The 19,640-nt window shown below is 43.2% G+C and overlaps 1 protein-coding gene across 5 annotated transcripts in view; it reads right to left on the bottom strand.

Annotated features, from left to right (window-relative positions):
• The window catches only part of RAB30 (RAB30, member RAS oncogene family), an 84,900-nt gene that overhangs the window by 11,912 nt on the left and 53,348 nt on the right, over positions 1-19,640 (bottom strand). For all 5 annotated transcript variants that reach the window (XM_081798947.1, XM_081798946.1, XM_081798949.1 and 2 more), the window contains 3 exons: positions 11,463-11,563; positions 8,318-8,401; positions 2,433-2,616 (listed from right to left, as the gene is read on the bottom strand). In XM_081798947.1, the coding sequence (XP_081655073.1) occupies positions 2,433-2,616; positions 8,318-8,401; positions 11,463-11,555 (361 nt within the window). In that variant the 5' untranslated portion in view covers positions 11,556-11,563. The remainder of the gene's footprint in view (positions 1-2,432; positions 2,617-8,317; positions 8,402-11,462; positions 11,564-19,640) is intronic.

The following is a 19,640-nucleotide window of genomic DNA, read 5'->3' on the forward strand; positions in this document are numbered from 1 at the left end:
GAAATGGCTAATTCCTGGTGTGGGCAGGAAACGCACAAGTTGTGCCTGGAACGCTTACACCAGAAAGCAAGCGATGGTCATTGTCAAAAGGTCATATCTAAAGGACTAGGAGACCATTTGAAGCAGCTCCACTCTCAGAGTTGGAACAATTGGACCATCAATGATAACAGTTGCAAGGGCCTAGAATATACTGAATATATTTAAACTTATAATAATATTCAAAATATAAACAAATTTTAGTAGTTACTTTTGGAAGATACTAGGGAAAGAACTCATTTTAAAAAGTGAGAAATTTAAAAAAAGGGAATCAAGCATTTTTCTTGCTGTCCTATGAGAACTGTACCTCAGAATATCAACTAGGAAGTATATTTGCTAAAAGGAAAAACAAAAAAACTGAATCTGACCAGGCCTCTAAATTTACCTGCAAATCTGCAAGGAATACAGGTGATGGAGGAATATGTCAAAGTATACTACGGTGACAAAATAACAAAATTCAGACTTGAAAACTCTGAAGGATAAACATATGCTTTAACAAATAAATTCAAGGGAGAAAAAATGGAGGGATAACCTACAGGCAGAAGGAGAATTAAAAGACACAAAATCCAATGAGAATATATGAGCCTTATTTGGATTTTTGATTTGAACAAATTTTTTAAAAATGTCTGAGTCAATCAAGGAACTCTGAACATTGTCTAAATTTTTGATGCTATTAAAGAACTTAATAATTTTTAGGTGTGAAAATGGATTTGTGGGGCGCCTGGGTGGCTCAGTCGTTAAGCATCTGCCTTCGGCTCAGGTCATGATCCCAGGGTCCTGGGATCGAGTCCCACATCGGGCTCCCTGCTCGGCAAGAAGCCTGCTTCTCCCTCTCCCATTCCCCCTGCTCTCACTATCTCTCTCTCTGTCAAATAAATAAATAAAATCTTTAAAAAAAAAAAATGGATTTGTGGTTAGGTTCTATTTCTTTAAAAATCCTCTTTTGAAGATATACACGGAAATATTGAAAGATAAACTAATATAACATCTGGGATTTGCTTCAAAATAATCTGAAGACAAGGGGAGACAACATAGAGGGGGAGCAGACAAAATAAGATTGGCCATGAATTGATAATCATCGAAGCTGAGAGATGTGTACATGGGGGTTCATGATACTGTTTTTTCTACTTTTGCTTGTGTTTGAAATTTTCCATAATAAAAAGATTTTTTTTTAAAGCCAGTGCCTCTTTCATACTGAATGGACTAATTATCTCCCATCAAATCTCCATTTAACTTCCTTAGAATCCCAAGGAATAATGCTTTGACTCAAGTTCTCAAGGGCTTTCTGTGGAATAGAAAGAAAGCCCAACTCCTGAGATAGGTGTTTTCAAATGCTTCATGACAAACATTCTCCAGTGTGCAAGAGGGTTTTCAGGAGGGGGCATAGAGCACTAGCTCATAGAGAGGCAGATACTTAACCCAGCAGCCTGAAAGAAAAGTCCAGCAATTTGTTACAAAGCAGCACATTACACTTACATGCTGGGCAACCTTGGGCAAAGAACTTCACCTCTCTGAGCCATGGTTTCCTCATATGTAAATTAGGAATCATTACACATAAATTTCCTAATATGATTCCTGGCACATGGGTGCTAGCTATAATGCTTACTATAAGTGTTTACTTAGCTTAATGTTAACCATAATTTGTGACTTAACAATGTTTCTGAGATTCTCTACCTGGATTTCCAAAATTCAAGTCTTGCTAGACTATACAGCAATGTTCCTTTATAGGAAGAAAACATTTTAACAGCCATATGTTATTAACACTTTTCATCACACTAGAGGAGTTTTTAACAATCCAATCCATGTCACTGCAATCCCATTGTTAATGGGCATGTTTGTCACCACAGAAAATCATGGGTTGTTTTCTGCTTTCCCCCCTTACTAAACAGGGGTTCTACTCTCCCACAAGGTGAAACAAACTGCAGAATTTCCCTTAGTGGATTCTTTCTTAAGTTAGAATTTCTCAAGTCAGCACGAATGTAAGAAGAGAAGTCCATTTTTTTTAGGCAATAAGCAATTACTTTAAGAATAAATTCTTTATTAACTTAAGAGATATGCTTTACTTCTAGACCAGCAGTTTCTATGATTTTGTAACTAGATTTTTTGCGTAATGTTTAGCAGCCCACAGAACTTTCATGGCAGTCTACCTTCTTCCCTAGAGCCTTCATTGACAGAAAAATCAATCAGCAATATTTTCTACTTTACTTTTCTAAACCATCGCCTTGAGATATGACCTATTTCATTTTCTCTTCAATTTCAGAAGGACTGAATGTTGATTTCATGAATTATATGGCTGTAGACTATGTTACTGGAAGGTACCAAGGCACAAGCACTATGTGATTATAAATTCTCCGATGGCCACAAATCAATTTCCTTCCTCATCAGTCCTCACTTACCCACTAGCACAGTGATGACCTTGTTGCTGGCATATTGTTCTATCTCCCGCAGCCACTCAGGAAGGCAACGGAAGGATTCCTCACAGGTTATGTCATAGGTGAGGATCAAGGCATTGGCGCTTCGGTAATAACTCTGGGTAATGGACCGAAATCTCTCTTGACCTGCTGTGTCCCAGATCTGAAGCTGTAAAGGCGTAAGACAAAGATCAGGTTGGAGAAGCAGAAAAGAAAGCATTGCCTTGCTTTAGTTTACAAATGGAAACACCTCGCTCAATTTCATGGTTATTTTCTGCCCTAAAAAACAAACAAAAAAATTTTTTTTAATGCAGTAGATCTGGTTATGGAGAGGGGCTTGCTTTGTTTTGGGGGGTTTTTTCTTTATTATATTACCTAAGCATTTCTTTTATTCTTAAAAAAAAACAAAAACAAAAAACTTATTGTGAGGCGCCTGGGTGACTCAGTCAGTTAAGCAATTGCCTTCAGCTCAGGTCATGATCCCAGGGTCCTGGGATGGAGTCCCGCATCAGGCTCCCTGCTCAGCCGGGAGCCTGCTTCTCCCTCTCTCCCCTTCCCCTCCTCCCTGGCTTATGCTCTCTCTCTCTCTCAAATAAATAAATAAATAAATAAATAAATAAATAAATAAATAAATAAAATCTTTTTAAAAAACCTTACTGAGCATTAATTATGTGTCAAGCTCTAAGCATTTTACATGTAATGTACTCATTGAAGTAGGTACTATAACTATATCCATTTCTCACACGAGGAAACTGAGGCACGGAGAGATTAATTAAGTCGCTCAATGTCCCAGAGCCAATTTAACTAGGCATTGTGGTCCCAGAGCTCGTGCTGGTAACCACAGTGACATATTACAAACGTCGGGACAGAGAGCAAGCTGTCATTCTGTGATTGCTGCCATTTCAGTCAGCAACTGGAGCACGAGAACATCCAACCTCAGCCATCTTTTCCAGTTCAAAACTCAAATGAATCTATTAAGATATTATCTTTGTTAATGAAAACAGGAACAATGCGTGGCAGATAAAATAATTTCCCTCCACCACTTTTAAGCTCTGAGACCATGGGCAAGTCACTTGATCTCTGGGTTTCAGTGGTTTCTCTATAAAAAGACATTAGTAATATCCAAGCCTACTGGAAGTTCACATTTTCTGAAGTCATCTACCAGTTCTAAGACCTAATAACTGATGGTTCTAATAATAAAGAAGAAAATAAAAAACACTTCTCCCCAGATTTCCCTGCACAGAGCAGAAGACTGCAAAGAGAGCCATACTCCAGAGCCTCCTGAGTGCAGAACAATGCAGAAGGCCCTGAGAAATAACATCAACAATAGTAAGAATGCTCCCTTCTAAACTGCATAAACATCATGTCACAAAATGCATTCACCCCATTAAGAGAACATCATTTCCTCAAGGAAAACCTTCTGGAACGTTCAGATTAGGCCAGGTTCCCCATCCCCACATTTTCTCTTCGGCAACCCACCCTGTAATTCTGCCTCATGGCACCTGACACACTTGAATCATTTATTTGTAATAATATGTTTGATAACAGTCTTTTTCACTAGACTGAAAGCTTCATGTAGGGGAAGTGGTCCATTTTACTCACAGAATCCCCTGCACCAAATAAAGTGCCTACCTGGCAGATAGTAGATGTTCAAATATTTATTGCGGGTCTGATTTAATCTTTACAACAACCCAGGGAGGTAGGCCAGTTTATGCCTCCCCTCCATCTCCTAACTGGCTACCCACAAGGCTGGGGATCGGACTCCAGGCTTTCTATTCCCAGTTGAGGATGCAACCCACCACCATGCTGCCTCTGCCCCCAGAGCCTGATTTTAATAGACATCTGCATCCAAAGAGGATGAGTTAGTTGGTGTCACCCTCTGTTCATACCAGTTTAGCTGAGAAGACTAATGAGGGACCGGTGGTCCCTGTCCCCAGACAGTGGCACAAGGCTCTCCTTTGATCTGAAGTCGCAGCTGCTCTTTATGAGGTACATGAAAGTCTGTGTGTGCTGAAGGCGACCATACAGATGTTACGGCTTTTGCTGGGACAAAAGCTATTTCTCTGCTCTGCTTTAAACCTAGGGACATGGTTCCCCTCTGCCAGGATGTGTCTTAGAACAACAGACTATTGTTTTCATACCACAGTGAGCCTTGAAAAACACTTGTCATTGAATTTAATACTGTCAATCATTAGAAATCACTATATTCTCATGATTGGCACATCTTGAGAACAGCTCTGAGGATTAAAACTACTGAAATAGTTTTTAGAAGAGTGATTGTATGGCCCTGCCAAGATACAGGCTGATTTCTCCTAGGGGGCTGCCTGTTTCTAGCCTCATAGCTGAGTCTTAAGAATATCCATATTCCACTGCTTTTATCATTCAATTTGGTTTCACTATTTTCTCTGCAACTCATTCGCTCCTTTTCAGCATTTACATGTCATTAATATATGTAGAGTTCTGTGCTAGGCACAGGGAGGATACCAAGATGAATACAACACAATTCCTGATCTCACAGAGCTCACCGTCTACAGGGAGATCAAACATAGTAAACTAACCATAATAAAAGAGGCGATGTTCTTGGAATAAAGACATACCAGCAGGAGGTATAATCTCATTCTGGTCAATATGTTCTCAATACTGCAGCCATGGGCTTTCTAAGCGTCCTCTTCTTCATCAAGGGGCTACCTGTTCGCCTACACCCTTTGCACGATTACTCATCTCTCCTGTCTCACTGTCGTGATCGTGCGCACAGGCACACCAGGGGTGCCTCTGTGCCTGACTGAGTCCTTTGAGGGCAAGGGCCACCTGTCATTGAACCTTATAGTCCAGTGCTTTCCTAGCAGAGTACATGGTACATACTGGACACATGTGAATAATGGCTAGCTGAAGGAAAAAGGATAACGGAATCACAAAGAAAGGGCTCTGATTCATTCTGCTTAAATGATTGATAGGTAGGATATTAAAGAAGGTTTCACAGATAAAGTGTTTGAGCTTGGTGACAGTGAGTTCCTAGCGGGCAAAATATTTTACCTAACACAGTGCTTGGCACACGTCATGTACTATACCACAGGATGGATATATGGATGAATGGATGGACAGATGGTCAAATGAGTAAATACATGTGAATATGTTCAAGACTTTCTTATCTATGCAATATATACTTGATTACAAAGACAGCCAGCAAATCTTCTATTCATATTATAAAGAATATCCTAAGGTTACAATGTTGTAGCCTGACCTGGAAGTTTTACTTGTTTCTCATTTATTTATGATAGACTTAAAAAAATGGATAGGAGAAAATTCTACATCTGTTTTAACTGCATTTTCTACTCAAGGTCATTTCAAAAGGCAGACCACATTAAGAGAAGGGCCTCAATTTTGCCTTTACTGACGTGGCACTAAGTATTAACAGCCACAAGAATGTTTCTAATATCTTCGATTCCCTGCCTTCAATCCTGGAAGCCATCCTAAAAGAAACCAGACTGAAGAGGGGAGGCCAAGGCGAGCCAATGAGAAGTCAGGAGAGAGGCCTGGGATGTGGTGCTGCCTTGGCATTCACCAGGCAGGTGATCCTCCACAAACCACCAGCAGCTTCTCTTTCCCACTGACTCTGCAGGACTCTGAGAAAGCCCGCAAACTACTCGCAAAAAGAGACTTAGACATCACCGAGAAGAGGGGTTCAGTAATGTTAAAGAACAAGGACAACGATGAGACAACTGTGTCCCTGGTGAAGCTTGGGCAGCTCTGTCCTCTTCTACGGAAAGATTGAAGACGTTGCTCCTCACATGTCTCCATGTTGTGAGGCCCTTGGATTAATGGGGTCAAAGAGGGTCATTCTAAATCTTGGTTCCACATACATGGCTAGAAAGAAACTCAAGCAAATTAATTAGGACTCATTAATTTAGGAGATTAACCAACTCCTCCTGTTTAAAGATGAAGGTCCAGAGGCCTAAAGCGGTGAGAGAACAGGAACTGTGCTGTGGATGGGGAGAGGAGTGAGACACAAACCTGGTTCCTGAGGAGCTTGGGGTCTCGTGGCAGCATCGGAGGTTAGGAAAAGATGGATTTTAGCTGAATGTAATAAGCGCTTAACAATGAGGTTATGGTTTGCAGAAAATGGAATAAATGTAATCCCTGAACCTGGGGATTCAGAAAAGAAAAATAAGCCTGTTCTGTAACGGCGGGGACCATTTCTTAGTCACCCTTATTCATGCCCAGGGCCTGGAGTATCGGAGGCACTAACACTTGTGGTCGAAGGAGTGAACTCACACAGGTATGTATATATGGCTAGGAAACCCAACTTCAGGAAGCAAAATGCCTACAACAGCAGTTACCTTTACTCAACTCCTAGGAGTGGCAATCACCTCCACCCTGCTGGAATCACGGTTACAAGTGGCTCTTTCTGCCAATGCCTCCTGGATGCACGCACTCCTGTCTCCTTCTTACTCCCCCTCCCTAGCTCCTTCTCCCCACCTCAGTGCACTATTTTTCTGAGCTTTCTGGTTGGCATTGACATGGATTTCACACCCTGCTTTGTTTTCCAGTGCCCCTAGCTCTCCATTCACTATTGTATTTGGTGTGGATGTCTCTGCAGAAGGAACCACTCTGAGGAGTCAGGGCTGGAAGAGACCCTGGGAGTGCTTCTGTCCCCCACTCGGGAGCCTCACCCTACATACTTCTCGGTGTATCTCTGAAATGTGGCAAGAGCAGGCTGGAGTTTCTCTGCCCTTCCCGAGGCATCTGAAGGCAGGAGTGCAGGTACATCCAGGAGAAGGATGCAAAAGACATGGATTTAAACTTGGGGTGCTTAGGTTGGGATCTAGCTGGAAATCCGATGCCACAGTTTTCATTGTGCTGCTGATCTGAGGGCCACTGCTTCTTCCCATGGGACTCAGCTCTGAAAGACCTGAGAGTGGAATTTCACTAACTCTGAGAGGCAGGTAGAGCACAGAGCCAAAGATCAGCCTCCCTCCCCTCCTTCCACGTAATTCAGTCCTATTCCATATTTCTTCCCATCACCTTCCTCCTGTCCTTGCTTCAAAGTGACAGGCCTGCTGTGCCTTCATCCCCCTCTTCTCTCCTGACAGGGGAGACCCCAGGGAGGAAGCAGATGCACCCACTCCCAAAACTGGTTCAGATCCCGCCTACCTCCCTTCCTAACTGTGTAGCCATGGATAGATAAGTGGCTCAATCTCTCTGAAACCTATAAAAGGAAGGTAACTTACCATTTACCTCACAGGGGTTACAGTGAGGACTAAGTTAAATATGACAGCTCATATAAAAGCACGTAGCAGTGTGACTGACATATTAGGTGCTCAATAAGCACTATTTCCCTTCTCCTGTTACCAGATATACCATGGTTCTTACAGGTACCAAACTGTCCAGAGGCTACAGAGGGAAAGAGAGCGCTCAAGGATCCTTCCTGGACCTCCCATTTAGGATCTCTCCCTTGTTACAAATAGGGGATACAGTGGGAGACACAATAATTCCAATAAGTGATCCATATGACCAAATGACCCATAACGAATGTGGGAATCAGTAGGCTCTTTCATGGGGCTACTGTTCTCAAGAGGTAGTACTGCTTATTGGCCCAACTCAGGAGTTCCTGAAAAGAAACTTCTTCCTTGTTTTCACATCACCTCTGACATGACAGGAGACAGGACCCACTTGCCTCAGACCTTCTCTCTGTCTTTCCATCAATAAATGCAACACCTACAAATGGAACAGAAGAACTCTATTCGGAAATAAGTCACCATGGCTGAATATATTATTTTCAATGTGGGTTTCAATTAGGAATTAATAAGCGTTATGAAAACACTACTTCCTCTCATCACAATGAAAGCCTTATTGAGCACTAAGCATCTTACCTTGACTTTTTCACCATTAATCTCCACCGTCTTAATCATAAAATCAACTCCAATCGTGGCTCCTTGTCCTGGGGGGAAAAGACCCTAAAGATGACATAAAGGAAAATAATTAAGCAAATCTTTCAGTTAAATGAAATTCTCTCCCCTCTCCCCGCTCACCACACACCACCAGCCCCTTCCTTGGCTGAGTTGAGATTTAGAGTCATGGAGCCGTGTTGAATTTAATTTTGTATGTATGCTTTGAGGGGAGGAGGAAGGAGGGAGAAAGTAGGAGCGAGGAATGCTAAGAGAAGAAAGAGTGAAAGGGGGACGTGAAAGGGGGAGGAAGACAGAGAGGGTGAAGGAAGAGAACTGGGAAAGGGCAGGGACGGATTTCAAAGACTGAAACAGAACTCAGACACAAGGATAAGACTAAGGAGCATGAAGCCGCAGGGATGAAATCAGAATTGTTAGAAGAGGAGCAAAACGGATAGGTGCTCCTAGAGAGGTACAATCCAGGAAGATTAAAACTGGTTATCAGTCTAGGGCATGGACAGCCATGGGAGTGGACCACCGACATGAACAAACAAACAAGAACACGCTACAGGAAACATGAGCGAGGCAGTGAAGCTTTTGAATTTCCCTCTGCTCTGAGGGTGAGAACTATTTCCCTTAATGCAATGTACCACATATATGTAATTACATGAAATCGGGGCCCTTGACCCTGGGAAGATCATGGAAAAAAATAAAATCATTCGGGAGAAAGTCAAGTAGGAACAGCACTAAATCAGGAGGCTGGAGGATCTCTATGTGGCCTCAGGCAAATCAGTCCCCCTCTCTGGGCCTCGAATTCAATGAGCATTTCAAAAGAAAACAAAATAAAACAAAGCTGTACCTCAAACTGGATGCTGAGCTAGAAAGATAGGATTTTAGCAAGATTACATGTACAATGTAGGTTACTGGTATATAATATTTCCTGGAGGCTTAGGGAGGGACCTGGAGGTAGGAAGGAATTCTAATAAGGAAGAGTTCTTCACCTAGTTTCTATTCCCTTTTCACTGATATTCCAGAATTGCCAGAAATTAAAGTAAAATGGACTCTATTAGCTCTGGCAGCTAAGATTGGGGCATCTTTAACTAAGTCTGTTCCCTAACAAGCGAGTTCTTTAATTAAAGTTTGTACTTAAAAGACTGAGCTTCAAACCCACAGAAAATATTCCACTGCATGTCCGCAAAAGATGTAAATATAAACATTCATAACTGTACGTAAAAATATTGAATCAATTTTCCTCTATTTTGGTTTGGCTCAAACACAAGGCTGCCAAGTTTCGAGTTTATCACTCCAGCTGTTTTGCAGTCTAATAAATGCCAAAAAAATAAAACAAATCCTTCCCAATGTCTCCCTCATCATTTTGTTCCCCAACTCCTCATGCCTCAAAAACAGCTGAATCCAATTCATTTTAACTGCCTGCTAAACAACAAAACCAAGCATAATACTGTCTAGGGAATGTGACTCTTGGGGGGAGTTAAGGGGCTGGGGGGGGGGTAAAAAGTAGAAAAGAGAGGGGTGGTGTGCTTATTGGTAGAAATTAGTCTTCAAAATGGAAGCATTTTTACCTTTAATGACAAAGTTGTTTTTTTTTTTTTAAAGAGAAAAGCCAGATTCCTATGGTCTCAGAGGTTAGGCCACCAAAAATAAAAATGATCAGGCTAAAAACCAGGAGACGTGGGTTCTAATCCTAGCCTTGCCACTAACAGGATGTACGATGCTAAGAAGTCATTTAGTCCCTGTAGACCTCAATTTTGCATCTGTATAACGGGAGGAGTAGACTGAATAATCTCTAAGGGATCTTTCCTTAGATAATAAGACAAGGTCAAGGGAACTTTTGATAAAGAGACTAAAAACTCCTCCACGTCTCTGCAGGCTTGTCTTCCTGCCAAAAGCAGAAAAGATTACTGCTAGGTGGAAGTAAAGCCAGCTGGAGTTTCCAGTATCACGGCACGGCGGCTGACTAAGCGAGGATGCCTGGTAGCATCTTACTTTTGATTTCACCAGGCCCAGGCTTAGTAAAAAGCACGAGTTCCCTTCTGGGTTCGTTAACCGTGGGAAAAACCTGGCATTTCCAAAGGTGACTCTCTGCCCTAAAGCGGTCTGTGTTATCCTGTCCAGTTTTGCACAGAACCACAGACTGTCAGCGTTGGAGGTAGCTTTGCAGGTCACCAAGCCTCTCCTGTGTGGCAGGGAGACAGGGAGGCCACACAGCGGAGGGAACGGAACCCAGGTTCACAGGATGAGCCAGGGCAGAGCTGGGACCAGGACCCTAGTCTCCACACTCCAGCTGGTGCTCTTTCCACAGCACCCGGCCGTCTTATGCCTTAGCGGGGCTAGTCTCAGCGTTCCCAACTAGCACTTTATGAAAATGCAAGATGTATGCACGATAATCCTGAAAAGGATGCCATTCATATTTTTCCAGGGAAAACACAAAAGAAGGTCAACTTCAGAATGATTTCTCACTCATTTCTGTATAAAAACAGGCATATAATCTCTGGCAGTAATTCTCGAAAGGGCAGCCCCAAAGGGGACTTGTACTTCGATCATACGATAAGGACTCAGTCCAGAGGGAACATTTAATTTCGTTCAGATAGTCCTTCACTGTTCTCGTTTCATTCCCATTTAAGAGACTTAAAAACATGAGCATATTTGGTTCTAAACCAGAATGACTCACTCAGTTGCCTAGGAGGATGTGAGAGGGCATAGGAAGGGAGTTTGATTGGTTTAATTTGTATTTGAGGGTTTTTTTTAATTAATATTTAGGTTTAGTCTGAAGTACAGATTCATTTGTTAACACCTTTAGATTATTGATTGATAATCTATTTTAATCTAATAATCTGATTTTGATAGTATACACTGAAAGCAAACCATTTGCTCCTTTCATAAAGGAAGCACACAAGATGGCGGAGGCTTGGTGGTGACCCCAGAGCCAGACTCCCTGGAGATGGCTCAAAAAACTCTAGCCCAGGCTATAAAGTCAGCGCACTCTCAAAGGGCACATTAAGAACCAGCAGCTGAGAGGCCAGCACTGGGCCCAGTCCTCCATTCTCTTATGCCCACCTGACCCCACAGGTTAGACTCAGAAACCCAACCCCGGACTTCCAAGTTCTCTTACCTGAGTGAATCGTCGGACTAGGCACGTCTTTCCCACACCAGCATTGCCAATTAAAACAATTTTAAACAGGAAATCATAATCTTCCATACTCATTTACACAGCTGCAAGGCAAACACAGGCAAGAATGAGATGGGACCTGGTCAGACTTGCCCACAGCGCTCAAGCTGCACCAGCCTTGTCTCCTCAGGAACAACAGATCTGACTCATGTGAAGAGCAATTTAATGCTTCCCTCTGGTGATCTCGACACTGAGAGAGGAACACAGGTGTTTGGTCACAGACGAACTTTACTCCTTCCCAGTCACCTCATGCCACACAGAGTATATGACACAAATGTCCTTTCACCTGGTAACCTTTATTCTTCCAAGTCGTGAGGTCACTCCTGTGGTTAAGATCTGTTTTCTTTCAGCATGGAAAGGAGATTACAAGCCTATGTGCAGATAAGCTGGGGGTTCAAGGAAGCAGAAACAAAGGAGGAGCCCATCCAAAGCTTCAAAGCCGTTTATTTGCATACAGTGTATGCCAAGGGACCGGGAGACTGAACAAAGGGGAAGGAACTAGGAAGAAACCTTTCAGTCCCCTGCAAGTCCTGGGCGTCTTGGGGTCTTAACGGTGGGAGTAATGGCCATCTTCCCCTTACCACCAGCCCGTGGCTATACACCTTCTGCCAGCCAGGCTGACCCTGCAGCACCTTCCCAAGTGCCTGTCTGCTCATTCCTATGGGCTGTGGCATGTGTCACATCCTCTGCCCAGGAGGCCCTCCCTCCCACCCCTTCTGTGCCACCAAGTCAATCCTGTAAGGCCCAATGCAAGCAACTCTTTCTCTCTGACTTTTTCACTGCTCTTCCCCAAATAAAGTGAAACACTTTCATCATTCCTCTGTCCTAAAACTTTAAAGGCCTGCCTCATCCTTGAGGAAAGGGATTATATTTTTCGGCTCTATTTTCCCAGCCCACGCATGGGACAGTTATATTTAGCAAATGTGTACTCTGTAGAATTAAAGAGTTAATTAATAGGCCTATTGCTGAAGCTTAGGCCTTAGTTTCTCCAATTGTGCTAAAAAGAATACCACATGCTCTGTCTACCTCAGAGAACAGTTGTAAAGACTTTAAAAACTGTACAAAAGAGCCTTGGCATCCACAAAGCTCCATCCTGGTGAAAACCATTATTATCTCTTGAGTACCTACTATAGTACTGTGCTAATCGTTGTAGGAAATATGGAGATGAGCCAGTCTCTGCCCTGGAGACTAATGTGAGAAAAGCTAAAAACCACCACAAAGTTAAATACAATTCAAACCAGCAGTGGAGCTCATTTCATAAGGTGCAGGCAGAACAAGCCCGTGGACTCTGGAAGAAGAGGAGAAGGACAACCAGCGAGCCCAGAAGGGAAAGGGTGCTTGGGAGAGCTGGAAGAAGCCCCCAGGGTCACTCCTACCAGCAGAGCTGAAGCTCAAGTGTCTGCAGGGTCACAGAATCGAAAGAGAGCCCAGTGCACGGAAACCAGTCAAGTAGCTAGGGGAGCAGATCCCTATGTGCACAGATGATTTCTGTGTGGGTTTTAACTTATCCTTGGAAAGATGACTGACAACCCAGCCAAAATGCCTGTGGCAGCTCATGGGGTTCTCTCTCAGTTCGCTGTGATTGTGAAGGAAAACCGTTCTCGGTCAAGAATCTGGGGCCATAAGCAGTGTTGAGTTCACTAATATGCCAGGCACTATACTTGACACCTTAGGGATATTTCCATTTGTTTTTATAAGTCTCTGAGGCTGGTATTTATTACTATGTTGCCTAGTTTACAGGTAAGTAAACTGAGGGGAGCCTGAAGTCATAAAGCTAATAGCCAGGTGTCACCGAAAGAACTCTAACCTTGGAGTTGGAGAACCCTAGATTCAAATCCTGGCGCTACTATCTTCTAAGTCTATGCCTCTGGGTAAGTGAAAATTTGGGGGGGGTCTCAACTTCCCCATCAACAAAATGGGGCTAATAACACCTTTATCACAGAGTTGTGATGCTTGAAGGGATTTCTGTCCCCCAAGGACAGTACCTGGTTCTTAGTCACCCAAACTCCTCAATATGACAGCGGTTTTCATGGTCTGGCTTCCGCCTTCACTGCCAGCACCTACCTCTCACCACTCTGCTCACACTCCATGCTCTAGGCTCACTGGATTTCTTTAGTTCCTTAAATGCCATAGGGCGGCTTTCCCCTTCAGACTTTCACAAATACTGTTCCTTCTGCCCAGAACACAGCACACAACCTCCCCTCACCACCTCCAGCCCAGCTAACTTTGAGTTCTCCTTTCAATTTCACTTAAACATCACTCTCTAGTATGCTTCTTTGACCTGGGAGGAGGCCAACCCCCTGCTATAAGCTCACATGATACCCTTCCCCATCCTACAGTCATACTCAGCATGCTTTACTGTACTTATTTATTGACATTTGTCTTATGCTCCAAGTCCATCCCTCAGCACCTCCATCCTACACACACGTTCACACACACACACACATGCACACGCACACATGTGCATGACTGGGAGCAGCATGGAAGCAATGATGTGTCTATCCAGTTGAGTCCCCATCCTAACCCCTCCCCATTATAGTCACTGTCATCCTTGCCACTATCATCATCATCATCATCTCATTCTATATTATTAACTCATTTAATCCTCACAACACTCCTAACAGGTGGACACCATTAGCATCCTAACTTGATATATAGGGATACTGAGGCACAGGAGAAGTTAAATAAGGAGTCGTTAAGGTCCCACTTAGCTGGTGGAGCTGACATGCAAACGCACATCGCCTAGGTCCAGCCCCGGTGGACGTCCTTGACACACTACCTGTGGTGCCTTTCCCAATGCCTGGCCTGTGGCAGGAGCTTAAGAAAAATCTGGTGAATTGAACGATAAAGGGCAAGCACTCAATAAAATGTGATTTCCTTTTTCTCTTCCCCTCTGGCTTCACATCCAAAACCCTTTCCACCACACTGTAGTAGTTTAAATAAGAATCAAGGGCAGACTCCGGATGAAAACTCAGGGACGTGGTATGTTAATTAAAATTCAAGAAAGCTGGGGCGCCTGGGTGGCTCAGTTGGTTAAGCGACTGCCTTCAGTTCAGGTCATGATCCTGGAGTCCCTGGATCGAGTCCCGCATTGGGCTCCCTGCTCAGCAGGGAGTCTGCTTCTCCCTCTGACCCTCCCCCCTCTCATGTGCTCTCTCTCATTCTCTCTCTCTCAAATAAATAAAATAAAAAAAAAATCTTTAAAAAAAAAATAAAATAAAAAATAAAAAAAATAAAATTCAAGAAAGCTGTTAAAAGTGAAAAGAAAAGAAAACTCAGGGAAAGGGACAAGGATAAGCAGGAGGACGTGAGGCTCTGTGGGCCCCACATGGACCACAACTCACAGCTGTCATTAGCCGGTGAACACGGGAAGCATAGGCCTGGACAGCATCCTTCTGTGCTTAGGTTGTTTGCCACACATTTACTCCTCCATCTTTGGCAGAAGTCAAAGACATAAAGCAGAGCATTCAGAGGAGAATGTCCAAAAAGAAAGGCCTGAGAAACAGGGCTCCTAAGCAGTTTACAGTGCCCGAATTCTGCACCTTCAGGAAAAGGGGAAGAGTTACTTGGTCCGAGTCTGTGCTCACAGTCACGTCTCATGTGGTTACTACCCGGAGAGAGACAGCCACAGAAGACAAGTTAAGGCCCTCCTCATTTCTCTAAGAAATTACTTTATAATGCTCTGTTGAATGTTTTGGGCTTTTTTGTTTGTTTCTTGTGTGTGTGTGTGTGTGTGTGTGTGTGTTTAATAAACCTCTGGGGGAAATGTTTGGTCTCTTTAAAAATGCAGACCGTCTGTGACTAAGGCTGGACTGTAAACTCTGGGTTACCTGCGGTGGTTACTGTTCTGTTTCTAATAGGAATCACATGGCTCAGTGAAAAGCTCACAAGATGCTCTGAAAACTATGCTCTGAGGAAGCCCTTCTGATCGGGAAGTAAGGTAACAGCTCAGGCATCACCAATAACCATGGGATAAGACAGCATCCCAGGAGGGGGAAACCATTCAGAATCAGCTAGTGACATGCTAAATTGACAACAAAGGTCACACTTTGTCTGGGGAGCAAACATGTCATAAGATATGCTACTGACCAAGCACTATTCTAGGGATTTTATATTCTATCATTGTTAATAGTAGTAATCAACTGACACTTATTCCGTGCTTATAATGTGCCAGGCACTCTTCTGCATACACTCATTTAATTCTCACAACAACCCTATGGGGTGGGTATTATTACCATCATTATCCCCAGCTTACAGAAGAGGAAACTGAGGCACAGAGAGGTTATCCTGAAGTCACACAGCTAGTCAGTCTTAGGACCAGGATTCAAACCCAGATCCGTCTGACTCCAAAGCCTGGCTCCTCCTAAAATAGGCTGCTACTGTCCCCTGCCCGATGGTAGTCAGCGCTGTCTTAAGAGCTGGAGGCACAGATGAATGGAACCCCCAGCCCCTGTGAGCTGCGATGTTCTAGAATCTCCCTCCTCATGAAGCAGTATACCTGCACTGATAGGGCCACACGCTGATTCCAGATCATACAAGCACTGCTCCTCATTGTGCCCTCCAAGCCCAGGTCTCTTTTAGGAGCTGGACGCTGACTTGCCCCCGATACCACTCCCACAATTCATTCATCCATGTAACTAAGTACTGGGCACAAGGGCAATAAACAGGAAGACTACTCAGATGAACCCGCAAAACCCCAAATATCAGAATTACCACAATAGCTCAAAATAAATGGACATATGAATAAGATTCAAAAAAGGAAAAATAGATAAAAGAAAAGAATGAGTTTGGGGGGCGCCTGGGTGGCTCAGTTGGCTAAGCGTCCGACTCTTGGTTTTGGCTCAGGTCATGATCTCAAGGTCTGGAGATGAAGCCCTGCGTTGGGCTCGGCACTGAGCATGGAGCCTGCTTGGGATTCTCTCTCTCCCTCAACCCCTCCCTCCCCTAAAAAAAAAAAAAGAAAAAGAAAAAAATGAGTTTAGAAAAGATGTAGGAAACACGACATACTATGAAAAGAAAAAAAAAATTCTAAAACAATGTGATTTTCGCAACATGAACTATTTATCAAAGTGACCTTTTAAAAAAAATGACACTGTATTCACTGTTGCACATCAGTACACTTTTCCCCTCACCCTTCAGGGCTCAGTATAACAGATAAAGTCAAGGATTCTGGCGAATAGAGGCCTGATCCCCTCCTCCAGCCCTGCTCCAGAAAATTATATTCTGGGGACTTGTCCTTGTTCAAAAACCATGTGTCCTCACTAAATCCTTTTTCCTTTCAGGGTCTCAACCTTGAACAGTAAACTGAAGGGGCTGGGTGAATAGGCCCCATGGTTCTTCTAAGGACAGCGTGTGCTGCCATTCTCTCATACCAAAGAGGCAGCATGGGTACTGACAACAGGTGACCTGGGTTGGGGGTGCCTGGGTAGCTCAGTCGGTTGAGCATCCAACTCTTGGTTTGGGCTCAGGTCATGGTCTCATGGGTCATGGGATGGAGCCCCACGTTGAGCCCCACATCGGGCTCCCCTCAGCAGGGAGTCTGCTTGAGGATTCTCTCCCTCTCCCTCCCCCACTCTGTCTCTCTCTCTCTCTCTCAAATAAATAAATAAATCTTTAAAAAAAAAGAGAGAGATGGGCTCCTGGGTGGCTCAGTTGGTTAAGCGACTGCCTTCGGCTCAGGTCATGATCCTGGAGTCCCTGGATCGAGTCCCGCATCGGGCTCCCTGCTCGGCAGGGAGTCTGCTTCTCCCTCTGACCCTCCCCCCTCTCATGTGCTCTCTCTCATTCTCTCTCTCTCAAACAAATAAATAAAATCTTTAAAAAAAAAAAATTAAAAAATTAAAATAAAAAATAAAAAAAAAGAGAGAGAGAGAGAGACCTGGGTCTACTGAAGAGCTGTATCAAATTTCCTCACCCATAAAATGGGGATAATAGAATCTATTATCACTGAGCTGCTTCAGAAGCAAATAAGATAATACATGTAAAGTGACATTTAAAAAAATAATCAAATGTCATATTTGACAAGTCTTATATGACAAGAGTTATATATACTGATTGCAGAAAATGCAGCCAAACAAAAAGAAAGAGAAAATCATTTATAATCTCTTTCCCTAAGCAAATCCCCTCCTGGGATAATTATAGTTAACATTTTGGTATACGTCCTTCTAGGTTTTTTTGTTTATATACACTCATCTGTATGTGTGTAGACTTTTAAATGTATGGATTTTAAAAACCAAAACAATTATAACATTATACAATTTTTTTTGTTTTCTATAGAGTGGTATTTTCCCCAAACCCAAAAATCAAAACTCATGGTCTAATAACAGAACTGACTACCAAAGACCCTCAGCATTCCTTCAACATTTGCTCCTATGACCCTAAATACTCAAGAAAGGGGTGGCAAGAAGACAGCTTCATGGTGATATAACTTCAAGAAATACTAAATACTATAACCCAATCTTAAAGACTTAAAAGTCCAAAAAATTCCCATAATGAAGAAAACTGGCTTTGTTTAACCTAGGGTTTACCAAATGTGATTTTAGCTGAGAATTCTTTTCTTATATCACACCTCTTAACAAAAAAATCTCTAGCTCCTAGGGCTCCACGAAACATCAGTATAGTAAATGTTATTTTATAGCACTTGAAACCCGGGTTGCCACCCAGGTAGGGTTGCTACATGAAAGAAAAGAAAATAAAGGAAGAGAAGGGAAAGGAAGTTTTGAAAAAGGAAGGGGAATGAAGAAAGAGGACACCCAGATAAATTTCAATTTCAGATAGCAACAAATACATTTTTTTTTTAAAGATTTTATTTATTTATTCAACAGAGAGAGAGAGAGAGAGACAGCGAGAGAGGGAACACAAGCAGGGGGAGTGGGAGAGGGAGAAGCAGGCTTCCCGCCGAGCAGGGAGCCCGATGCGGGGCTCGATCCCAGGACCCTGGGATCATGACCTAAGCCGAAGGCAGACGCTTAACGACTGAGCCACCCAGGTGCCCCAGCAACAAATACATTTTAATATTATAAGTTTGTTCCAAATATTGCATGGGACATATGAATAATTTTTTAGTATGTAAGTGTAACCCAAATATTGCATGGGACATACTTATACTAAAAAGTTTATTAGTTGTTTATCTGAAATTCAAATTTACTGGGCAATCCTTCCCAGAGAAAATCTGAGTAGTCAGATATACTACAACCAGAGGCCCTAAACACAATCTCATGCCTACCCAGAAGTTGTGGAGGGAGACGAGCAGGGCATGAGAAACAAGATATGCCTGATGAATCCAAAACCGCAAACGGAGGAATAAAAAAGGGCAACAAGTAACATTTGAAGAACGCATTACTGAGCTTGCGTACTTTAGAATCTAGGCCAGACTCCAGGGACCAGGCTCAGACTGGCATAGAACAGGGTTCTGCAGGAGAGTCTCTCCCTTCTGGACAGTCTCAGAGCACTGTGGCCTTTCCTCTAGGTCCATCTCCACATAAGCACCTGCCTGGTGGAGGGGGATGTGCTCTACCCATCTGCTGCCCCGACTGTCCTTAAGGACAAGGACCATGCTTCAACAAGACACTCGTGCCAGCATATTCCAGGGCCACGTTCAAGTAGACACTGAATTCAAAGTGTTTGATCTTTCACTCTAACAAGGTTCTGTCTCAGGAAGCTCATTAGTGCTTAATTACTAGAAGGTAATTACTAAACATTACTATAATCAACTGCTGCAAGCTCACTTGCTTTACATAAGCTGCTATTTCATGTTATTGCAATTTAATTATTCTCTTTGGCCAGGGATGTCAAACACCCACCTGTCCCATGGCTGCTCCTCATTCAGCAGGCCATTGTCTCCAGCATTCTGACCCAGACCTTTACCGTGCACAAAATGTGGTCACAGACATGATCTCATCTGCACCTGCCAACAATCTCATGAGCTGCTTCTTATCATTCATTATGCAAGAGAGGAAACTGAGAGTTGAGGTAATGAAGTGTCACCCTAAGTCCCACACTAGTGAGGTGCAACGTGGCCTCTCCATCCTAGCCACCGAGGATGTAAGGAATTTACATTCTATCATTGTTAATACCCGTAATCATAACTGACGCTTACTCAATGCTTATTATGTGCCAGGA

The sequence above is a fragment of the Leptonychotes weddellii genome, chromosome 11 (genome assembly GCF_054177405.1).
Source record: "Leptonychotes weddellii isolate Sample4059 chromosome 11, ASM5417740v2, whole genome shotgun sequence".
In the NCBI taxonomy this organism is placed as follows: Eukaryota; Metazoa; Chordata; class Mammalia; order Carnivora; family Phocidae; genus Leptonychotes; species Leptonychotes weddellii.